Source organism: Malus domestica, chromosome 16 (assembly GCF_042453785.1).
Source record: "Malus domestica chromosome 16, GDT2T_hap1".
Classification (NCBI taxonomy): domain Eukaryota; kingdom Viridiplantae; phylum Streptophyta; class Magnoliopsida; order Rosales; family Rosaceae; genus Malus; species Malus domestica.
In genome coordinates, this window is record NC_091676.1 from 10,505,946 (window position 1) to 10,527,934 (window position 21,989).

Genomic DNA, 21,989 nt, shown 5'->3' on the forward strand with positions numbered 1-21,989 from the left:
CCTCTCTCTCTCCAATTCTTTTCACACGCTTCGCTTTCCCCCTCTCTCTCTCTGTCTCGACTCTCAAACTCTCAAGGCCAATGTACGTTTCTTTAACCCAAACCTCATTCCCCAGTCTCTCTCTGGAGACTGGCTGCCTGAAAGCATTCGCCATTTCTTCCTCTCGGTTCTTGCTTTTTTTATTTTGTTACCGTTTTGTTTGCGAGCAGAGCAAAAATTGGTTTCTGCGATTTCTGGACATGTATTTTTGTTGGCGTTTTGTTCTCTGTGTGGATTGTTGATGGTAATCACAGTCCCTCACTCTCTCTCTCTCTCTATCGCACATGAAATCTAGGGTTTATGCGAGCTCCGTCATTTGGTCGCCCATGGCTGATACCAGGAGATGCCTCCCCAATCAACACCTAGGTCAGCTTTCTCTCCCTCTTCTCTTTCTTCATTTCTCGTTTTGTACTGTCATTTTTCTTTACTTTGTTGGATTAAAATTTGGATTTTTCAATTTTTGTTTGCAATTTTTCACTCGTTAATAGTTATTTTCAAGAATGGCTGTGATTTTTTTGGTGATTGAAATAATTATTGGGCGTGATCATTGATTAACACTTCATGATGCGTGTAAAACTCTCAATTTTCACATTTGGTGAAATATATATTTTTTTAAACAAACGCTATATCTACACTAAGGAGGAGGGAGGTGGGCTTAACCCATAATGAGCTAGCAATAATGTGGTTCAAATTTGCCTTTGGAGATAATCGAACCGAAGACCTTTCACTTACAAGTGAAGAGGAATACCACTAGACCGTAATACTAAGTGCACCTTTGGTGAAGGGGTTAGTTTGCATGGACTAACTGAGTCGGTAATTTTGTGAAGGAATGCTATTTTGAAAGCCGGAAGTAATCTTGTAATGCATTGTAAGTGCATTGAGTTGTATCGTCTCTGTGACAAATTTACTCTGGTGCATCTAGTGTATTTATTTACAGAACGGGGATGCTGAAGTGTTAATTTATGTCTGTATTTGCTCCAAATTTGAATCGGACCCTGTATTCGTATATATTATTTTTGTTTCTAAGATCTTTTAATCTGTTGGTACTTTGGGAATTTGACAGACCTTTCCCAGATATTGCAAGAATCAAAGAACCGTGGGCTTCGTCCAGCTGAAATTTGTGAAATGCTTCGCAACTATCAGAATTTTGAGTTGACCACAGATCCGCCCGTCAGGCCTCCAGGTTGGCCTTTGCATGTTTTTCTGAATGGCTACATTTGGATAGTTTTTCTTGATGACGATGTGTTAAATCTGAATTTGTTAAGTTCTACTTTCATTTTGTTGGGCTATTATAGTTTTTCTTTGGATTTACTAATTTCTAACTAAAATTGGAAAACCGTGCTATTAATTCTTGGGACGTGACCTTCATTTACTTGTAGATTATGAGAAGGCCAGAAACTGCCATAAGAACCATTTTTGGTTGATGAAACATTTATCCTTTTGTTTTCCCTCGGGTTGCCTATTATGTTATTTTCTTTTGAAAGTTGGGTCCTAAGAAACCCTCTACAGGGAATTCCAAGTTATGTTTAAGGTACTCACTAATTGCTTAATTATCATTATTATTACTGTTTAATACAGGTTAAGATGTGAAACAGTTGGACTCGTATTATCTATTTCTCATATACATAATGTAGGCACATACGCATATATCTTAAATTGCTTCATTTAATTATCTGATTCTTCCATTCCCATTCTATGCATAGAATCATCCAAAATGATCTTTGGTCATTTGGGCATTTGTTACTTCAGATGGATCACTGACGTTCTTACTTGGTATATGCAAACGGAAGCTAAGTGATGTTCATTTTTCAGGTGGTTCTTTGTACCTGTTTGATCGAAAAGCACTTAGATATTTTCGTAAAGACGGTCATCGCTGGAGGAAGAAAAAAGATGGAAAGACTGTAAAAGAAGCCCATGAAAAGTTGAAGGTGTGCTGTTCAATCTATTATTAGTAAGTACACCTATAGGGTTGGTTCTAACTTCTAAGAGATAGATGAGTCGTTGTTTGGTTGTTGTCGTCCGTACTTGGATCCTCTGTCTTTAGGTGGTCATAGTTTGTGATGGATCAATACATAGGTGTCATCGTACATTTTGTGGGTACTACAATGTTAGTCACTTTAATAGACTATTTGTAGTTTTAAGACGTGATTCATCATTCTAGGTTGTAATTGTAAAGATCAAAGTAAGCAGAGAATCCATGGGTCATATGCTATGATTATTGCTTTCAGCTGTCCAGAGTTCTTTGAGCATTGAATGTCTCTATAATAGACCTAAATTTCAGGTTACTTGAGCATCCGTAGTTTTTAAGTAAATAAAACATATAAAGAGTACGGTATTTTTCTGAAATCCAGCGCTGGGTGTTTTAAATGTTACTCAAATGGTAAATTCTTAATTCATCTACTTTGGAAGCTGATGGTCATTTAGGTTATTTTATGCCCGTGTTTAAAACATTCCTTTTTGTTTTCATTTCTTCTTTTAATAGGATTATGTAGAGATTATTAGTTTCTCCTCCCTTTATCTACTTAGATATCACTATGTCTGTCTTTCTGGTGCCCAAATATTTAAATTCAAGGTTTTATTGTTAGTAATGATTTGACCTTTTCCATTTATGTGCTTGGAAAAATGGTAAATTTTTTTTCTCTAATGAGTTTAGTTGGTTCAATTATTTTGGCTGGTAGTGGTATGGCCATTGTTATTGTTTGATATTTAGCTTTCTGTTGGTTTTTGACATTTTTTAGGCTGGTAGTGTAGACGTACTTCAATGTTACTATGCCCATGGGGAGGACTATGCGAATTTTCAACGGCGGAGTTATTGGATGCTTGACACGTGAGTTTTCTGTTCAAAGCTATAAATTAGGTTTCGATTGGGTTGCATAAATTCCGTTAACCACCTCTCCGGGAAAAAAGAAATCATCCATGCCCAAGAACTGATGTTTAAAATTTCTGCGTTCTCTGTATATCAACAAGTCATATAAGACTCTGTTTTCTTTGTTTGCAGGCATTTACAGCACATCGTTCTTGTGCATTACAGAAATGTGGAAGAAGTACTCCAGTTTTTTTTTTTTGTTGGTTTAAAAATGTGTGTACATGATCTTTGCATATGTTGCAGTAGGATACAGATGCTCCTACGGTTATTATTATTATTATTACTACTATTGGTTTAAAAATAAGACTCGCTGTCCTTCCTTGCTCTTCACAGGCAAATTCCGCTGCCCGTATGTTTCAAACATCCTTTGATTCAAGTCCAGTTCAAACATCCTTTGCTTCAAGTCCAATTCAAACATCCTTTGCTTCAAGTCCAGTTCGAACATCCTTTGCTTCAAGTCCAAACAGAGTTGACTTGAGTGGACAAACATTATCGACAGAATTTGAGGATGTGGGTTCTCGGAGAGATGCAGGAATTTCATCTATTGAGCAACCGATGCTTGGTTCCATTTTTCATAATGCTTCTCTGCGTCCACAAAAAATTGGAGGTAAAATGCATAGCTGCAGATGCCTTTTCATTTGTGTTTGATTCGTTGTATCAGTCTTGCAATTTCTTTTTTTGTTTCTACTTTTACCTGGAACGGCTGGACATTCCATGGTTCCATTCTCTTAAAGAAAAACGTATCATCACATAGTTTTCCCTTCTGCTCCCTGGTCACATTTTACTGTCTCTGGTCTTTTAACAGTAACATGCATCATCCATTGTATCGAACTATGCTTCTAGACCTCTATCAGGTCCTATTTTATGTTTTCTTTTCCCCATTATATAGATGAAACTTAGAGTAATCTTTTTTTACACATATAAAAGTCATTTGTTTCAATGATTTTAATTTATCTTTTGCAATAATAAGTTTCCAAAAATGAAATATGTGACCAGGTGTCTCTGGTGCTTTTCAGGATTTCCTGAGTCATTCAGGGATCCCTCTAGTACGTGGTATGGTGGACCTAAATTTGATCATGGTGATGGATTATCTGTCTGGCACGGAATGGATAGCTCAACGAGAAATGAGCACAGCATGCATGCCCAAAACTTTTTTGTTGAAGAACCTAACGGAGTTGACTTGATAACTAATAAGCTAACCAATTCTAGAGTGGATGTTCGTAGTGGAGTCAATGATGTAACTTGCGAAGATAGGTTGACCACTAACATAGATGTCCAAATTGTCTCAGCACCTTCTCGAAGAGAAGATCAGGTCTGTTTTCTACAGTCACTTTCCTGCCCACTGTCTATATCTAATTTTATTTAGTTTCCTATAAAATGTTATATTTCATTTTATGAGATAGTGCTCTGGTGTAGACTGTATGCATATGCATCTTTATTTTTGAGATTGATGAGTAGAATTCAAATTTCAACAGTATTGCATATGAATGTGACACTTGCACTCACATGCTCAGAACCCCCTTTAGTGTTATAAGTTACCACAATACACTACTACACTGTTGAAGATAAACAAGACCAATCATTCCATTTAGATATCTTATTGAACTTAAAACTTTTAATAAAGGAAGTTATGAGAATTGATTTGAGCCTACCAGGATTGTTTATGGTCAGGGCTAATGGCTAAGTGGAGTACTTGTCCCTATTCCACAGATCATACTTATCCATGCATGAGGAAAATTGTTATATAATGCTATTTTGTGCATTATGGAATGTCCATGAGGTTGATGACAAGTTCAGTCATCCACACTTTTCCTTTCCATCTCTTTATGCGGTGATATGTGATGTATAAACAATTATTTTCATGTTGAGAGTATGAATCCCGGATCGGGAAAGAAGGGACCTTATAAGGAGTTGGGGTACTCCCCATATTGACAATTGGTTTTATGGTGGACCCTAAACTTTCTTCAACGTTGACCATACTAATTTGTTACTTCTGAAACTCAAGTATCAGATTGTCTGAATTTCTTTTCTTCTTGTTTTATTTTTCTATTTCAAGTTTTGTACTTCATTTTTTAAGGTTAGTGTTTCGTGTGGTGGGAATTTCCTTAGTGATACTTGAACCTTCTTGCAGGTGCCAAGGGAGCATGTCTTCGATGTGCTTCATCCTCAGGTTCAAGATTAGACTGATCCTCAGATTGTAGTAACTCCTTCCGACCAAGTCGGAGAGAATTATAGAGATGGTGGTGCGTAATGTGGAACTGAAGAAACTAGACAGCTTTGGGAGATGGATGGATAAAGAAATTGGTGTGGATTGTGATGATTCCTTGATGGCTTCTGACTCTGGTAATTACTGGAGTACATTTGATGCTGAGAGTGGTGATAAGGAAGTATCCAGTTTATCACACCATATGCAGTTGGATATAGATCCACTGGGCCCCTTTCTTTCCCAATAACAACTATTTAGTATTTCTGATTTTTCGCCAGATTGGGCTTATTCGGGAACTGAAACAAAGGTATGTATACATGCTAATAGAGTTTGTGTTTTTATTTTTATTTTATTTTTCTAGAAAATTGTACACTATACGTAGACATTGTTCAGTTTTTTCCTCTCGTCCTTCTCAGGTTTTAATAGTTGGTAGTTTTCTGGGAAGCAAGAAGGATTCTGCTGACACTAATTGGGGATGCATGTTTGGTGAAATAGAAGTTTCTGCTGAAATTCTATCTAACAATGCCATTAGATGTCAAACTCCTTTGCATGCTCCTGGGCGTGTTCCATTCTATGTGACCGGCAGAAATAGGTTAGCCTGCAGTGAGATTAGGGAGTTTGAATACCGCAAAAAACCCTTTGGAATAGCTATCAACAACTTACAAGATGATGAATTGCACTTTCAGATACGACTAGCAAAATTGTTGAGCTTGGGCTCAAAGAGGAAGTGGTTGATATGTGCTGTTCCAGATTGTGACAAGTGTAAGCTCAAAAGTTCCATATTTTCAATGCAAGGCAACAGTGAAAGTGATTGGGTAACAATTGATGGGGCTTCTGTGTCATGCAAAAGTGATCACTTGAGCCGTAGGGATGTCTTGATTCAGAATTTGTTGAAGGATAGACTTTGTGAATGGCTAGTCTGTAAAATTCATGGAGGAGGCAAAGGACCACATGTTCTGGATAATGAAGGCCAAGGTGTTCTACATTTGACGGCTGCTCTTGGTTACAAGTGGGCCATAGGTCCCATAATTGCTGCAGGCGTCAGTCCCAATTTCAGAGATGCTCGCGGCAGAACGGGGCTTCACTGGGCATCATATTTTGGAAGGTAGGGTTGCTGTTATAGATTCTTCTCTTTTATATCCAATCATATTCATCATCTGCATGCACTTTATACGGAGTGATTAGTATTAAATTCAAATACTGTATGTCTAGGCTCATTCTTCTCTTAATATTGCTTTAGTATATAAGGTTAAGTGAATGTTATCTTACCATTTCTGAGGATGGGTAAACGGGTCAGCCATGCCATCTTAATACTTTATTTATGCAACATGAATAGATCTGTATGTAACACTAGTCTCTTGTTTTTTTCAACCCTTTTACAGAGAGGAAACTGTCATCACGTTACTTCGATTAGGTGCCACTCCAGGAGCCGTCGAGGACCCAACGTCGATATTTCAGGCGGACCAACTGCTGCTGATCTAGCCTCGAGTAGAGGGCATAAAGGGATTGCTGGATATTTGGCAGAAGCGGATTTAACAAGTCACCTAGAGTTGTTGACCATGAATGAGAACATAATGAGCAATGTTACCGCAACTATTGCAGCTGAGAACGCCAATCAGACTGCAGAAGTTCCTGCATCTGCTCCAGTAGATGAGCAATATTCTCTCAAAAACCCTATAGCAGCTGTTAGGAAATCAGCTCATGCTGCTGCTCTAATTCAAGAAGCTTTCCAAGCTCGTTCATTCCGTCAGAGACAGTTAACCAAGAGTAGAACAGATGTTTCTGAAGTTCGATCTGAGGACCTTGTTGCACGTCATTCCTTGAAGAGAGTCCAGAAGTTCGCTCACTATGAAGATTATCTGCATGTCGCAGCAGCTCTGAAGATTCAACAAAACTATCGTGGATGGAAGGGAAGAAAGGATTATCTGAAGATTCGTGACCGTATTGTTAAAATTCAGGTATCTCAATCTTTTTGATACCTAATTCTTGATGTGTATGTCATTGCTAACTTTATTATCTTCCAAGCCAATGTTTTGGAATTGTGGACATGCATGGACTGACAATGCATTTTTTGGCCCTGCATGTTCGCAGTACAACGTGTCACAGTTATCCTTTCTTTGAAAAACTGTGACCATATTTTGTGGGACTTGGGTGTACTTTATCTGGAGTTTTGTCGATGCTCTAAATTTTCGTTGATTCTGCTTGTCACTTTTAGGCTCATGTGAGGGGACATCAGGTCCGGAAGAATTACAAAAAGGTTTTGTGGTCTGTCGGTATATTGGAAAAGGTTATACTGCGTTGGAGGTGAAGAAGAACTGGTCTGCGAGGATTTCGGGTGGAAAAGCCTACTGAAGATGCATCCTCAGAGGTTAAAAAATATGATGACTATGAATTTCTTAGTGTCAGTCGGAAGCAGAAATTTGCTGGGGTTGAGAAAGCTCTTGCAAGGGTACAGTTCATGGCTCGTCAGCCTGAAGCTCGTGAACAGTATATGAGGCTAATTTCAAACTTTGAGAAACTTGAGGTAATTTTTCATTGTATTTGCATTTATAAATATACACGCACATGCACAATTATAGATAAATCAACATTTTTCATGGCAACTAGAAGAGCTTCCTCCTGTTTTCGCAGGAATAATTTATCCAACTAGAAGAGCTTCCTTCTGTTTCAAGTTATAGTTTTTTTGTTTGCTTATGTGAAATTGGATTGGTTATTAATCGAAGTTCATATATATATATATATATATATATATATATATATATATATATCTGTATTATCAACAGATGACTGACGGGAAGAACCAGGCCTCTTATCAAAATGAAAGTTCCAACCAACAAGTCATAGATGAAATTCTGCGTTCACTCAATGAAGGTCAACGATCAACTTCCACCATGTCAAGTAACTGATTGGAGTAAACGAAAGGCTGTAAGACATTTCTTTGCCCTACCCGTAATTTTTTCACCTGTATGTTACGACCGTCGTGGTTTTTTTCTGTTTGGGAAATTGTGTCAATTGCAGGAAGGATAGGAGAAATGGGGGTAGGCAGAATTGTATATGGCTCGCACTTTCCTTTTTCCTTACTTAACCAGTAGTCAAGTTTTATGTGACCTAGTTTCTACGGTTGATAGTCAAAATACCATAGCAGTTGACAAGTTTACCTTGGTTTATTTCATTAATTTTCGTAAAATTGCCCATGGTGCTATATGTTACAGTTTCAGTTTACCTTGGGGTTTTCCATTAGTTTTCGTAATCCACCTGCTTCAATTCTAAATTACGGAGAGCACATTGCGATACCTAACTTGGCCTAGCTCAGGTCAGCCCTACACTTCAATTCTTCTTCCATTACCTGCTTTCAGTTAACAAAGAATCAAACAATGTTTCGTGCTTAGAACATCAAATCAAACAATAAAGTCTTGCCTTAGCAGAAGTGAGGTTGGCTGTATGAATCTTAAAATGTCACATCAATTATTTTTATTTATTTATTTTCCACACTTGCTAAGTAGCGCAATTAAATATACACGTACATATATATATATAAAGCAATGAAGAAACACAAGCTGGGTTGCGTGAGACTTGTTCGCATGTGCTGTTGAAATAATCTGCAAAATATATCGAACTGTTAAAAAGTGAATTTATAATCCAAGAGAAATTATGGTCACACATAACAAGTATTGGAGTTTTTCTTTCTTTTTTAATATTTACCTTTAAATTCACCACGAATTATCCAAAAATATGTACTTTTACAGACGAGTGAATCTGCGGCATTTGACTTCATCCAGACTCAATTCTTCTGCTTTCTGTTGGCCAACAACATTATGGATTTTACCAAATTGAAGAACGATAAGAGTCGAATTAATTTCTGTTGCACAGCACAACACTCACCTATAGTCCGTTTCCGACGTGTGTCCGAAACGCTTGTCTCGTGAATGTCCACCACCGGTGCCACTGCTGCTGCCAGATTTGATGTATTGAGCAAGTTCGCCATTCACGCGAGAAAGATGCTTCTCGGACTGTTCCAGTCTCCTGGCGTAATCAACCTCATGCAACTTCAATGAGCTACTGTTCTGCTTGATCAAGAAAAGCCATGGCACGTTAGTTGAAAGTTACCGTTGCCGTAAAAAACTCATTTACGTGGAGAAAAACATGCCTTGGTCTTGGATGTGCGGTGAATTGGCGGCTGCTGCTGCTGTGTTTTTGGTGTTCCAAGAATTGTTCTTACCATCTCATCCAGCTCCGCCACCCTCCGCTTCAGATTGGTCTTATCCACCTTCAACTTCTCATTCTGTGCAGAAAGCATTTGATCTCTGTCTTGGAGTTGTTGTAATGTCGTCCGAGCAGTCATCATATCTTCTTCCTTTTTATCTATTTCGGATATGCAACTGCAATAGCAAAATTTCAAATAAGAAAAAGTGAAGAATGTAGCGGCATGAATTCACGTCGTAAGACGAAGTTTTGCTTTTAACTTGAGCAAAAACAAACAAGAATAAAAAGGATGCTACAATGATTCTTGTTTTTCTTGTTCCAGATGTGGGCATTTGGGTAATGAAATGAAACTTATATGTGATTTGAACAATTTTCTGCTACGGTACTCATTTGCAGGTTGTTGTTTGCTTATTGGTTTTTTTTAATTTCTGTTAAAAGATCGACCCTACAGCAATTACATCAATGATTCAATAGTAAGTTTGGTTTTTGCAAGTTACAGAAGTTGTAATCAAAAGGAGGGAAACTTATAAAAATTGGAAAAAAAATTATGGTCGCAACTCGAAAGTGGTGTATCGAAATGGGTCTAACCTCTGTCTTTCCTCCATTAGATCATCTATCTGCTTCCTTAAGCCGAGAATTTCTTGCTCCTGAGATGATGCCAAAATCAATTAGCTGGGTCTACAGACAAGACGATAGGGAAAAGGAAGACAAAGTTAAATAAATAAAACAAAATCAGTTATAGTCACCTTTGCTTGGAATTCTTCTGTTTGCTGATGAGCCTCTTCTACTAGTTTTTGAACGTGATATTGGTCTATCAAGTTCTAGATGATACCAAAAGAAACAAAACAAATGAGAATTGCCGCTATGAAGTTTTAACACTTATAAGTGACGGAGACTTACTGCATAGTTAGTCATGTCCAATTTGACACCAAGTAAATCCCGAATGACATCATGTGTCATGCTCTCTGCTGCAGTCAGCCTAGTATTCAGCAAACATACCTGAGAGCATATTTCAATAAAATCAATACTCTTCTGATGGTTAACAGTTGTGTCAAATTTTAGCGGTTTTGCCTACAAAAGTGTTTGAGAAAGGGAAACTAAGCAAAGGGTGTGCTGAACCTCCTTCTGCCGGCTAGCTGCCAGATTCTCTAGTTCCTCAATCCGAAGCCTGGCCGAAGACAATTCTTGTTCCTTCTCCGTATTCATCTGCTGAACCAAACTTGAAATGCATCTGAATGGCGAACTGGAACCCCTCGTCCTGATTTTCTCTGATTTGTCTGATGCCACAGCTGTTGATGTTGCGTTTCTCTTATCTTCTTTCACTTCACAAACCATGGCCTCAAGAGTCTTGTACTGTTCAAAAGGTTATTTAATGTCAAAATTTGGTTAATTATACATATCTCATTCTCTCTATTTGACAGAAAAGAATTCAGTTATCTGAATTTTGAATGCTGGAAGATGTGTTCAAGGATATATTGAATGGTGAGAGAAATTTTATTCGTTGTACCTTCTGTTGGTACTGTGACGTCTGGGCTTCAGCATGCAACACGATTTCAGAGATGTATTCTTTGCATTGTTTGATCTTCATGATATGCAAAAATTGTCAAAATTTGGTTCTTAGAAAACAAATACAAGATAATTAAAATTCATTGTACAAATACAAGATAATTAAACACCAGCAAAGACCGGACCTCACCTCTTTATCCTGCTCTGCCCTTTCCTCTTCAAGAAGCTTTATCTTGTTGTGAGCCTCATGAAGTTCCAGTAGCCTACTCTGCAGTTGCCTGTATCAAAATGATTTATCATGTTTAAGGTAATTTAAAGCAAAAACTAGAATTTAACGGAGAAATCAAGCAATACCTAGATATCAGATCTTCAGCTTGTTCACCGTTTATGTTTTCTGAATCCATATGTTCACCGAAATTTTCAACTGTATACAATCTGTGTCTTAAAGCTTGGAGTTCCAGTTCTAGTGCATCTCTGATTAACCGATGTCTTTCTACCTCATCATTCATCTCATATACCTAAAAGAAGGGACCATTTTTGGAATTGAAACCAATAACCAAAACATGTCAATACCTCAAAGAGCATTTGTTGATACTAGCACTCCATTGATGTTCACGTATTAAATAAAGAGACAAAAATGCCAAGGGAGCTAACCTTTTTTTCCAATACATTGATGGTACATTCAAGCTCCTCAACAGAGCGTTCTAAAATCTTAACCTCCTCTTCCTTTTGTTCGGCATACATCTTACTTGACTCAGATTCCTACAATATTGGCACAATATATGATAAATCCACCTGCAATCCAAACTTTGATAAATGACAAAGGAAGGAACATGAAACACATACCTGGCGAGCTTCAACGGATATAGCTTCATGTTCATCGGCCATTGCATATGCCATCTCAAGTTTATCATTCAGGGAATGGACCTCTTCTAGGAGTTGGTCTCTCTCGCTGATGACTCTTCTCAAATCATCCTCAAAGCCTTCAACTGAGTAGAGTAATTTTTTTTCCATTGAAGAAGTCAAATGAATAATTTCCTCTTCCAAACCTTTCACCACTTCCTTCTGCTCTTCCAGTTGTTCTTCGGCTTCAGACATTTTGAGATAGAGATCTTTTAGAAGCTCTTTCAACTCACAGTTTTGCTCTGAAAGAGTGTTGATTGTTTCTGTGGCCTGCTCGAGATTAAAATTTGATTCAAGCAGAGCCTTTTCAGTGTCAGTGAGACGACCCCCGAGATTTTCATGTTGAGCCAACATATCATCAAGTAGGCATGTTTTTAATTCTAGTTCATTCTGGATTTGGCTCAAAGATTTCATCAGCCTTTCAGTTTCATCCTTTATATCCTTTGTGCTGGATGCTGATTCCTGCAACATTCTAAAATCAAAATGCAAGCCCTCTAGTAGAACCTCTTTCCGTTGCAATTCTTCCTTCAGTGCTAAATTCTCATCAATCAAAGTATTGTGGGATAAATTGAAGTCACCGGCTTTCAAATTTGTTCCTCTTTGATGTGCATCATCTTTGGAGATTTTACTAGTACGCACTATGCCATCCTCACAACTTGACGATATCCTTTGCAGTTTATTTGTTGTTGAGCAGCCTTCTTGCTGTCTGAATGGATGGAAACTGATTTCAACATTAGAACATGATATTCTGGAGATAAGCTCTCCAATGAGACACTGATGAAGGACAGATGTGGAAAAGTCTTTCTCCAATCTCTCAGAGCATAGTTCTTCAAGCAATGATCTTGAATTGCTAATAAAGCAGTGTATCTCCCTTCCCATGGATGAAGTATCAGCATATATTACTTTGAACTTGTCCTCCACATCACTTTTTAATTGCATAAAACACTCTTCAAGCAAAGACAATGATTTTGCTATCTCCACCAAATTATAATGAGATTGATCCTGCAGTAGCTCGTTCTCTCTTTCTATTAGACGTACTGAAGATTTGAGATGTTCAACTTCTTCAGTAAAGCTTGCTCTCTCTAACATCAGATCCTCACCAGCTTGCTTCCACAGCCCAGTCAATTCTTTTGCATTTTCATTTGCTTCCACCAAGGCATTTAACATAACATCGGCTTCTTTTATCATTGCATGCGCTTCTTCAAATTTGCTTAAGAAGCTACCAGCAAAATCACTCTTCTGATCGGCAGCTACCTGCACATCACAGAACAATGATCTTACTCACTAGCATTTTTCTTAATAAAAGATTGATTATGAAAGTGCTATTATACAACCCATTTTAACAAATAGTTGCCTCACATTATTTTCGGATACTATCGAGAGAATTTTTAATGTACCTTTTCTGTAATACAACACCCTGCATCAGCATTCTCCATCCTCAAGTCAAACAATGGAACAATTTCTTTCAACTCTGCATATAATAATAAGAGCTGATTAAGTCCCCTGATCAATGTATGCTTCTGGTCATTATTTTAAAAACTTAAACTCACTGAAGAATATACCTGCTGGTTGAGAACTACCTCCAATGTCCAACTCACTAACAAGTGTGGTTAGCCTAACAGAGAGTTTGTGGAAAGCATCACGTGTCATCTCTAATTCTTTTTTCAAGCAGAATGATTCTCCTTCAGAATGAGTGAAATGTTTGAAGAGCTTCTTTGACTCCTCTGGATCATGATCAGCGGACTGAAGCACTGAGCCTTCTTCAACTCTTAGTTCCCCCGTTTTCCCTTCAAGTGCCCAAAATTGGTTAAGAGAACAAGAACTTTCTGTTGAAGTATCACAGCTGGACGTCAAACTATCAGTACTCCATTTATCTTCATCCTCATTTATTGTGTAAATGAAATCTTCAGTAGTTTTCAATCTACCATTTGCTACACTGAGCTCATTCTTTATTTCATGCAGCATGTGATAAAGATTTTCAGATTTCAAATACTTATGTGCTTCTAATGATAGCGGTTCAACCATACAAGACTGAGAAATTTTGCAAGGCTCTCTTAAAGCATTTTCATTTGTGTCACTAGTTGTGTGGTTGGGCATTCTGGCTGGTATAGCTAGAACTGAGATAGGAATCTTTCTCTCCGTTGCATAACTAGCATTACGATCCATAAGCCATTTTATTACAAGGAACGCAGCATTGGCACATTTTTCTGCTTCTTTGAACTGACTTTCCTTATATATGATTTTTCTCTCTAGCATCTCAATCATGTTGGTCTGCTCATCTGACAGCATGCAGAAGGGAATTGCCTCTTTGGTGCTTTCATCATTATCCAAATGCTGGAGTTCACTTAAAGCCATTGTTGCTCCCTTCAAGGAACTTAACTTCTGTTCCATTTCCATTACCATCATTCGCGCATCTTCCAAACTCTTCTGTAGAAGTTCAATTGTTTCTTCTTTTTCCATGCAAACTTTGGCAGCCCTCTGGACATCTTCACTGACACAAATGTTAGCTTGAGGAAATGAACAAGCAATAGTTTCTATTTGGCTGGAGGCGTTTCTGAGGGATCTAGAACCATCTAGGAGGAATCTTGTTAGTTCTAAGGTTGCCTTTTCCCACTCCCCACTCAGTGTTCTCATTTGATCCTCTTTTGCTGCAATTGTGTTTTTCAGTATTGTATTTTCCTGAATCATGCACTGTAATCTCTCATCAAGTTCAAACTGAAGGGCAGCAACCTCTTCCTGTAAATGAAGAATTGTTCTCGCTGTCTCCATCTCAACCTGTTCACAGACTGTTTCGGTTTGTTTCTGGTGAGACAACTGTAACAGCTGATCCTCTTGAAAGTGGCTATTAAGTAACCTCACCTCCTCAAGGTCCTTAGCCATTTTGTCCAGCTTAGCTTGCAAAGCCTTCCTCTCAACGTCTTCAGTGATCATCATTATCATGCCCTTGTTGTCTTTATGTATATCACCTGATTTCAGAAAATGACTTTCACATTTCAGCTCAGATTGGATTTCTAATTTGTCCTTGTTGCATGAGACTTCCATGTATCTGCAGCTTTCCTCCTGCACATGATGTAACATAATTATTAAATGAACCCGCAACAATCTAGCATCCATTTACTCTTTTTTTATTATCATCACCTACATTTAGATCTACATGAATCACATGGTTTTGTACAACCTCATCACATACCTGAGTGTAAGATGCTATTTCATCTCCAGAGTCACTTCTTATAGACAAGGTTTCAACCTGAAAAGTGGTTGCCGATCATAAATTTGATTCCGAGAAGGCAAAGTGCAACACAACGTGATGTCTATGTAGGTTATAATCTGTCTAGAACTAGTTGCTCTCTAGCTCATTTAAAATTAATAACATGCGCAGAATTTCTTCTTGCTGCCGTGAGTGAGAACCCAAATTTTGGGTAGGTTTTAACTGCCTCATACCTCTTCCTTGCACTATCGTCTCTCTGCCTTTTTTTTCTGATTTTTTTTTTTTATATAATTGATGTGTGTGTTGTCTGCGTGCATTGTTATATCATATGTGTGCTCATTGTGCTTTTCATCCTCTATTATATATATATATATATATAATATATGTATATATATGCGTGTATATATATTTATAATATGTGTGTGCTCAGGGTGATTATTGATTAATAATCTTCTTTTTTTTAATATAAGATATGTGTACGCTCAGTGTATATATTAAAAAATTTAGGTCCCGTGAGGCTTCGCCTCATGCCTCACGCCTCACACCTAGGCCGGGCTATCCCTTAGACGCCTCGCCCACACCTCATGATTTTAATACACTGGTTTAAATGCACAGAAAATGAACTGGGATATAGCAACAAAGATAAAAAAAATCATGTAAAATTGAAAATAACTCCAGTATTTGAAGAATGGTCACCGATCTAAACTAATTGGATACTAGGCTGGAAACAAATTGATATATCTCACTTACCATTGAATATTTATCTGATTGCCTGAATTCCTCAGTTTCCTTGGAGAAAGAATATCTGACCTGCATATATGCAAAGATTGTCGATCAACTACATACGCAAAGGTTATTACGTCATTTAAACAACAGTTTCTTTCCAACTATTTATAGGCTATCCTTACAGAGCCCGAGGTAGCCTGACTGGAGTTCATATGCTTTTGCAGTTCAAGTTGTAATTCATCTACTTCCCTGCAGACCCAAAATCATAAGAGGATAATGAGCAATGGTGACATGTCACTTTTAACCAAAACAGCGAAAGACATTTGCCTTCACATAGTTAATATGATAGGTTTAAATTGTATCAATAGCAGCAGAAAGTAACTAGACAAATTATGGTAATAGAATGTCCACATATATGGCTGTCAAGTAGTGACAGGACCAGTGTTTATCAAGTGGAGGAAGGATGAGATTCCTTTCTGCCGTATGTTTTTGGTAGCCAGGGAAAGGAGCAGGATTATAGTGGAAACTTAGAGAACACATTGAAATTAATTGATTAAAAAAAAACAAAGCAGATCCAAAATGCATTTAAAAGTGTATTTTGATGAAGAAAAATACCTAATCAGTTTTGAATTCATGATCCTGCAATCTTCCAGTTCCCTTATGGTATCACTATTCTGCACTCTTCAAAGAAAACACATTAAGAATTGGAGGTTTCTAAAAGGTCATATGTATTATTATTAACCAAAAGGTGTTTTCCAACCTGATCTTCATTTGAGCATGGAAGCTTTCCTTGAAGTGTATCCAGAAGCTGCAAATAAAACATGTTTTAGATAGCCACCTTAGAGTGCATGAGGCAGTTTTGGAAGGAGGAGAATTTTATGGACCTGATTGCGTAATTCTGATATTTCAGCTAGCAATGTTTCTCGCTCTCCATGCTCGTGAAAGTTTTGGTACCTGGCATGAAGAATAATGCAAAATGAGTCACTGCCACCCAAAAAGAAGACAAAGAGCAACCATCTACAGAATTGAGCAATATACAAATTACAATTTAAGTTGCTCAAGAAGTCTAAAGTTCTCCACAGCATATCGGGTCAATTCTGGATTGCTATCAATTCTTGCTTGAAGCAGCTGAATCTCTTCCAGTAAAGCCTTGTTCTCCTCCATAAGATACTTCTCAGCAGACAACATTCCATCCGTCAACAGTTCAAATCGTTTAATTTTGTCCTCCCGAAACCTTAGCATCACTTTATTATGTCCAACATCCTCCTCTCTTTGGCAAACCTGCAGAAATACCATGTCAATAATAAATCGCATCACATACTGCTATTTAGACATTAATAATCATGAAAAACCTTTACACAGAATAGTCAAGAACTTAACAGAGATAGGAAACTATAGATAACTACTTGTAGCAAAACACACCAAGTTGTTCATGTGTTCAATTTCAGCCACCAACTTCTGGACTTCATGTTCTGCCATCTTTTCCCTTCTTAGGGCACCAACTAAAACAGTCTCCATGCTTTTCATCTGTTAAATTTGTGTTAGAATGCATTTCCATAGTGGCATTGCATCATACAATTTTTCTTTAGAAGGAAATGACTTCTATGTGGAAAATAAAATTACCTTCTTGCTTTGCATGATTGGTAACTTATTAGTTGCCATGTTTTCTTCTTGAGAGTCATCATATTTCTCAGGCAAGTCACTGAATCTAGGTTCTTCACTACTTGGCACGCAACTTGTTGAAGACCTCGAGAGGTTATGGTGCATCATTAGGATGGACAACTGGCCCTGTAACGGTTCAATACTTCAGTTATACCATTTGTTAGATGTTCAAGGTTAAAATTTTCACAAAATTGCAAATATAACTCATGCCTTCAGCTGTTGGATTTGTCGCTGAAGTGCAGTTGTGTCACCTGAAGCATCTTCATTCACTTTAGCCTGGAAAAATATGGAAAAGAATGTCAAGAACTAAAAAGAGAATGAAAGTGTGTGTGTCAGTGTACGAGGTAAGTACATTGTTCTGGATGAGTTTGGCACGCTGGGCAAACTTCAAAGTGCTAAGTGTCTCATTTGCAGAACTACAAGGAAAGACAAGGTCAGTTTAAGGAAAACAAAAAGAAGAATAAGAACATAAAGTAATTTAGAACTAGGAAAGAATCAACACATACCAAATTGATGGGCTGACATTCGATATTATAGTTGTTTTTGAGTTCCCACCCAGAGAATCCTGCATCCCAAAGTCGTAGACCAATTACGTATGAAGATGCACTAAAATGAACAAGTATGCATAGTGTTACGAAATGACATAAAATATCTTAGGTTCCAGAGCATTTGGCGTCTAACCTGAAGAAGAAATGTAAGCCTTGAATCTCTATAGGGAACATGTCTATGTTTCCCATGTGCTAAGTCGACCAAAGACATTATCACCAAGCTAAAACCAAAAAGTAATATAGGTTAACCAACTAAAACCAAACTAAAGTCTGACTAGCAATAGAGGCATATACGACTAATTCAACCATGTGCAAACAGACCCCATCTTTTATGTGTTTCTAGAAATTATACTAATCACCAAGTTGGCATTTGAATTTGGCCTTGTGAAAGCAGAAAATGGAAGGAAATATTTAAAAGTATAATAGAACACCAAACAGGTCCTTGAAATAATTACCCAAGAGTTGATAATGATTTGTTGATATTTGCTGCTTCTTTCAAACGATCTCCCTCTGCACCAGAGCTTTTCTGCCTAAATGAATAAGCAAGTCAGCCAGCAGATAAGCCTTGAATAAAATATTAAACAAAAAAAAGAATAAATTATGAAGATGGTAGTTACCTTTCTGAGCCAGCTAGATCTACTAAGTTCAACCTAGCGAATCTAAAATGGGTCATGGAATCCTTTTCCCAACGGCTTTCTATGATACATGTGAAAACACTGTGGGATCGGCTGCTCTCACTGTTCATCTGCGTTGCTGCCATTTTTTTGTTTGAAGCACCCTAAGAAAACAAATATATAGCATCATACTCACACCCGAATGTGTAGTTAGTGATTCATTAGATAACATTTATCATAAAGTCCCACCTGTAACAGGAGCTTGACAACATCATTAACATTCCTCACATTGTATTCTGTAAGGTTTTCAACATATACCCCTTTCTTCAAGTCCTCCCTGAGCTACAATATGGAAGATACGTTTACTTATTGCTCAACAAAACAATGCTAAGTGGAAATTGCAGCATGAACATTTGAAAAGATGTTAATTACTTGTAGATTAGTTGATGTAGGCTCCAAGAGATCTGTTATCTGCTCATTGTAAATCTCGAGAAAGGAACATTTGCAGCTGTACTTCAGCTGTTCCTCCCGCCTGCTTTCCTCTTCCTGCACGAATAAATTATAGTAAGACATCAAACCCAAATAAAAGATAAATTATCAAACCCAAATAAAAGATAAATTTTAGCTATAGATTAAGATAGAACAGCCTACCAGTCTGATCCTCTTAAACAAATACTCAAAAATGCGTGGAGTAAGCCCACAATCTTCATTGAGCTGCCCTTCAACCTCGTATATTTCACCCATCATTGTGTATGTTTTGCCACTACCCGTCTGCAAACAAGAAACTTAGAGTGTAACTTATCCAGCAAAAAAACCACACCATGCACCGAACTATTAACTTCTCCGACGAAATACCTGACCGTAAGCAAACATGCAGCTATTATAACCAGACAAGCAATTCTCCACCATGGGCAACCCAGCAACTCTGAACAGCTTTTCCTACGACAAACTCAATCGACACACTCAATGAGTTTCCAATGGATTGACGCCAAATAATAAAACATCAAGGTCCATTTTTTGACATAGCATTACTTTAAAGATAGCAGTAAAAACTAAAACAGATAAATTTTAAGTATTATTTTACATAACCCTAGCTTGAAATCTAAACCTGTGATATTGTCTCGCATGCAATGTGATCGAATGTGAATCTGGTTTCCGGATGACCATGCCAAACCAGAGTTTTCGCGCTTTCCTGCTTCAAACACCGGCCTTGCCCTTGCAAAGCTCTCTCCATACTACTCAATGGCCGAATTCGAATCAGCACCTGAACTCAAAACCAATCAAACCAATCAAACTCCAGAAAACTTTGATACCAATTACCAAACCCAAACCAATCTCCGAACCTGCACATTGTGATCGTTCCAGAACGAAGAGTCCTCCGCTAGCTCAAAATGCGGAACTTGAGCTAAAACCTCGGAATTCACCACAGAAACCTCCCGGGAGATTCTAGAACAGCTCCCTGCTCTGCCTCCATTGTACTGCAGAGCTTTGCTTCCGGTACAACCTCCCATTGCTCCACCAATGGAAGCTCTACTGGTCCTTGCCGGAGTGCTTTGAGCCGAGTTTGGCTCCGAGTGCGCCTTCCCTCCGCGACCTGACGAAACCCTAGGAGTTCCATAGCTGAGACCTCCACCATGTCCAGCTTTCTCCGGAGCTTCGATCTTCCTATCCAACGATAACGAATACCGACCGGATCGAATCGCCTCGAACTTTGGTTGCGAATCGAAATCAAACTCATGGAGTTCCTTCTGCAGCTGGGCTGGATCTGCAATGCTGTTAAGAGGCGTTCTTGGAGGTGGAAAGTGGATTGGATTCGACGCGGTTTCGAATTCGTTCTCGTTCGGTTCGGATTGCGAGTTCCTCGCGACGTTTCGGGCTGGGAATCGAACAGTTGAGCTCTCTTTCGACGACATACTGAGGGAGCTCGGAGCTTCAGTGAAACAAGCTGGATTGTTGTGTTTGTTTCCGTATTACAAACGGAGTTTTGAATCCATGATTCGACGGAGAAGACGAAGAATACGGTGACGTTTTGGGGGGTTTGGGTTTGCTTTTGGCCGTTGGGGGGGTGGGAAGGAGAGAAGTGGGTTGAGATTTGAGTGGAAAGTGTCAGAGTGGTGGGAATTTGAAATTGGTAAAGCTCAGTGATTACCCCCGCCCGTTTGAATTGTTAACGGGACGCTCCATCTCTTTTTGTCTTTTTCAATTGACCCCAATTATATATATAGCCGTCTATGCAAAGAAATTATCATTTTATAAGTATTGATTCATAAATTATTTTTGCAAAAATTCAATTCAATCTGAAATTATTTGTCTATTTAATTATCAAGATAAAATTTCATTATTTCTTATATAACAAAGTATTCGTTAATTTCTTTGTACCCAATTAAATGTCTTAAACATTTCTGATTTGGCTAATATTTTGTAAGGATAATCTATGAGGTGCAACTTGAAAAATAGACGGTTCGGATCGTTAAGGTTCGACGTAATGTGGACCCCACAACTAATCCCTATTTTTATAAAAAAAAAAATGGGTATCCATTCCTTTAAAAATTTCTTATATATATATATATCTTTTTAAATAAACCAAATATTCTAATCTAATTTATATTGTCGCAAAAGTGATTCGAACTTGGTTGCAAGGAGAAGACATTGTTCTAGTCAACTTAGTTATAGCTATGCATGTTGAATTAATTTTTTTTTTTTTTTGAATTATAAGTCAATTATTACCCTAATTTGTATTTTTCTTTTTTTTTTTACCAACGAGGATGGAGGATTCAAATTTGATATCTCTCTTAGTAATTAGGAAAATAAATACCCATAATATACTAAGAGCTGAGAGAAACATGGTTCAGTATGCCTAACCAATTGGCTAATAAAATGACGTCACGTTGTTTTTTTAAATAAAATATAACAAAATTACAATGACAACTTATCGAATTGCTCATTCGTATTAAATGTTCGAATCACCTAGTTGGTCAGACGGTTTAACCCAAGTTTTGTTGTAAGAACTAATAGGCATAACTCAACTTGAACGTTCACTTGACTTGTAAATTAATCGTGTGTTATCTTGTAACCTATAATTAATTTAAGGAAAATCATGGAAGTTTGTAACAAAAAAGTGTGCGCAAATATGATGGTCCGTAGAAAAAGGATGTTGAGTTGATTTGAACATAATGATGATGGGGGATTCAGCTATGGCCAAAACGATGATTAAAGAGAAAAGAGTTTAGGGTGGGAATTTGAATTCAAACATCAACAACGTCTGATGATCAAAACTCAAAAGAGAAAGTGGATTAGTGGAGGAGCGGCCTGAAATGGGACCTTAATCCTTATAATATATATATATATATATATATATATGTATGTATGTATGTATGTATGTATGTACACACATATATGTTGGATTTTGTGTAATTTGTATAGAAATTTTATAATTACATACTCATTTTGTTGTCTCGATGAGGTTTAAGGCTACTCAAATTTGAGAAATTCCTTTGGAAATCTACAA

General features: G+C 37.6%; 3 protein-coding genes across 7 annotated transcripts; 2 read left to right on the forward strand and 1 right to left on the reverse strand.

The window, feature by feature from the left end:
• Window positions 1-31: 31 nt before the first annotated feature.
• On the forward strand, window positions 32-9,684 carry LOC103452765 (calmodulin-binding transcription activator 3-like). 5 transcript variants are annotated; one of them, XM_070815674.1, is made up of 13 exons: window positions 32-405; window positions 1,103-1,222; window positions 1,852-1,967; window positions 2,778-2,866; window positions 3,038-3,083; window positions 3,239-3,512; window positions 3,902-4,217; window positions 5,037-5,418; window positions 5,528-6,216; window positions 6,494-7,069; window positions 7,327-7,635; window positions 7,895-8,036; window positions 8,858-9,684. In XM_070815674.1, exons 1-7 carry the CDS (start codon window positions 324-326, stop codon window positions 4,087-4,089), a joined length of 915 nt encoding a protein of 304 aa, XP_070671775.1. In that variant the 5' UTR covers window positions 32-323; the 3' UTR covers window positions 4,090-4,217; window positions 5,037-5,418; window positions 5,528-6,216; window positions 6,494-7,069; window positions 7,327-7,635; window positions 7,895-8,036; window positions 8,858-9,684. The 5 variants fall into 5 exon arrangements, with proteins under 5 accessions (XP_070671775.1, XP_070671772.1, XP_070671776.1 ...); XM_070815671.1 differs by having other exon boundaries at window positions 3,922-4,217; XM_070815675.1 differs by lacking the exon at window positions 8,858-9,684 and having other exon boundaries at window positions 5,528-5,703; window positions 5,798-6,216; window positions 7,895-8,298.
• Window positions 5,143-8,138, forward strand: LOC139187644 (calmodulin-binding transcription activator 3-like). The gene is made up of 7 exons (XM_070815943.1): window positions 5,143-5,281; window positions 5,390-5,418; window positions 5,528-6,216; window positions 6,526-7,069; window positions 7,327-7,415; window positions 7,518-7,635; window positions 8,130-8,138. The coding sequence occupies exons 1-7, from the start codon at window positions 5,143-5,145 to the stop codon at window positions 8,136-8,138; spliced, it is 1,617 nt and encodes a 538-aa protein (XP_070672044.1).
• LOC103452753 (kinesin-like protein KIN-12C) lies at window positions 8,554-20,673 on the reverse strand. Its single transcript, XM_008392283.4, has 36 exons — window positions 19,825-20,673; window positions 19,590-19,745; window positions 19,337-19,420; window positions 19,133-19,252; window positions 18,914-19,027; window positions 18,731-18,823; window positions 18,485-18,645; window positions 18,323-18,397; window positions 18,001-18,088; window positions 17,826-17,884; window positions 17,672-17,735; window positions 17,530-17,595; window positions 17,281-17,445; window positions 17,080-17,184; window positions 16,703-16,938; window positions 16,542-16,611; window positions 16,418-16,465; window positions 16,273-16,331; window positions 15,840-15,906; window positions 15,682-15,741; window positions 14,914-14,970; window positions 13,286-14,783; window positions 13,121-13,194; window positions 11,667-12,977; window positions 11,475-11,582; window positions 11,175-11,338; window positions 11,011-11,098; window positions 10,822-10,896; window positions 10,434-10,667; window positions 10,215-10,313; window positions 10,061-10,135; window positions 9,903-9,961; window positions 9,259-9,490; window positions 8,994-9,175; window positions 8,814-8,908; window positions 8,554-8,710 (listed from the first exon to the last, which is right to left on the reverse strand). The coding sequence occupies exons 1-35, from the start codon at window positions 20,392-20,394 to the stop codon at window positions 8,893-8,895; spliced, it is 6,732 nt and encodes a 2,243-aa protein (XP_008390505.1). The 5' UTR covers window positions 20,395-20,673; the 3' UTR covers window positions 8,554-8,710; window positions 8,814-8,892.
• Between the last annotated feature and the right edge of the window lie 1,316 nt (window positions 20,674-21,989).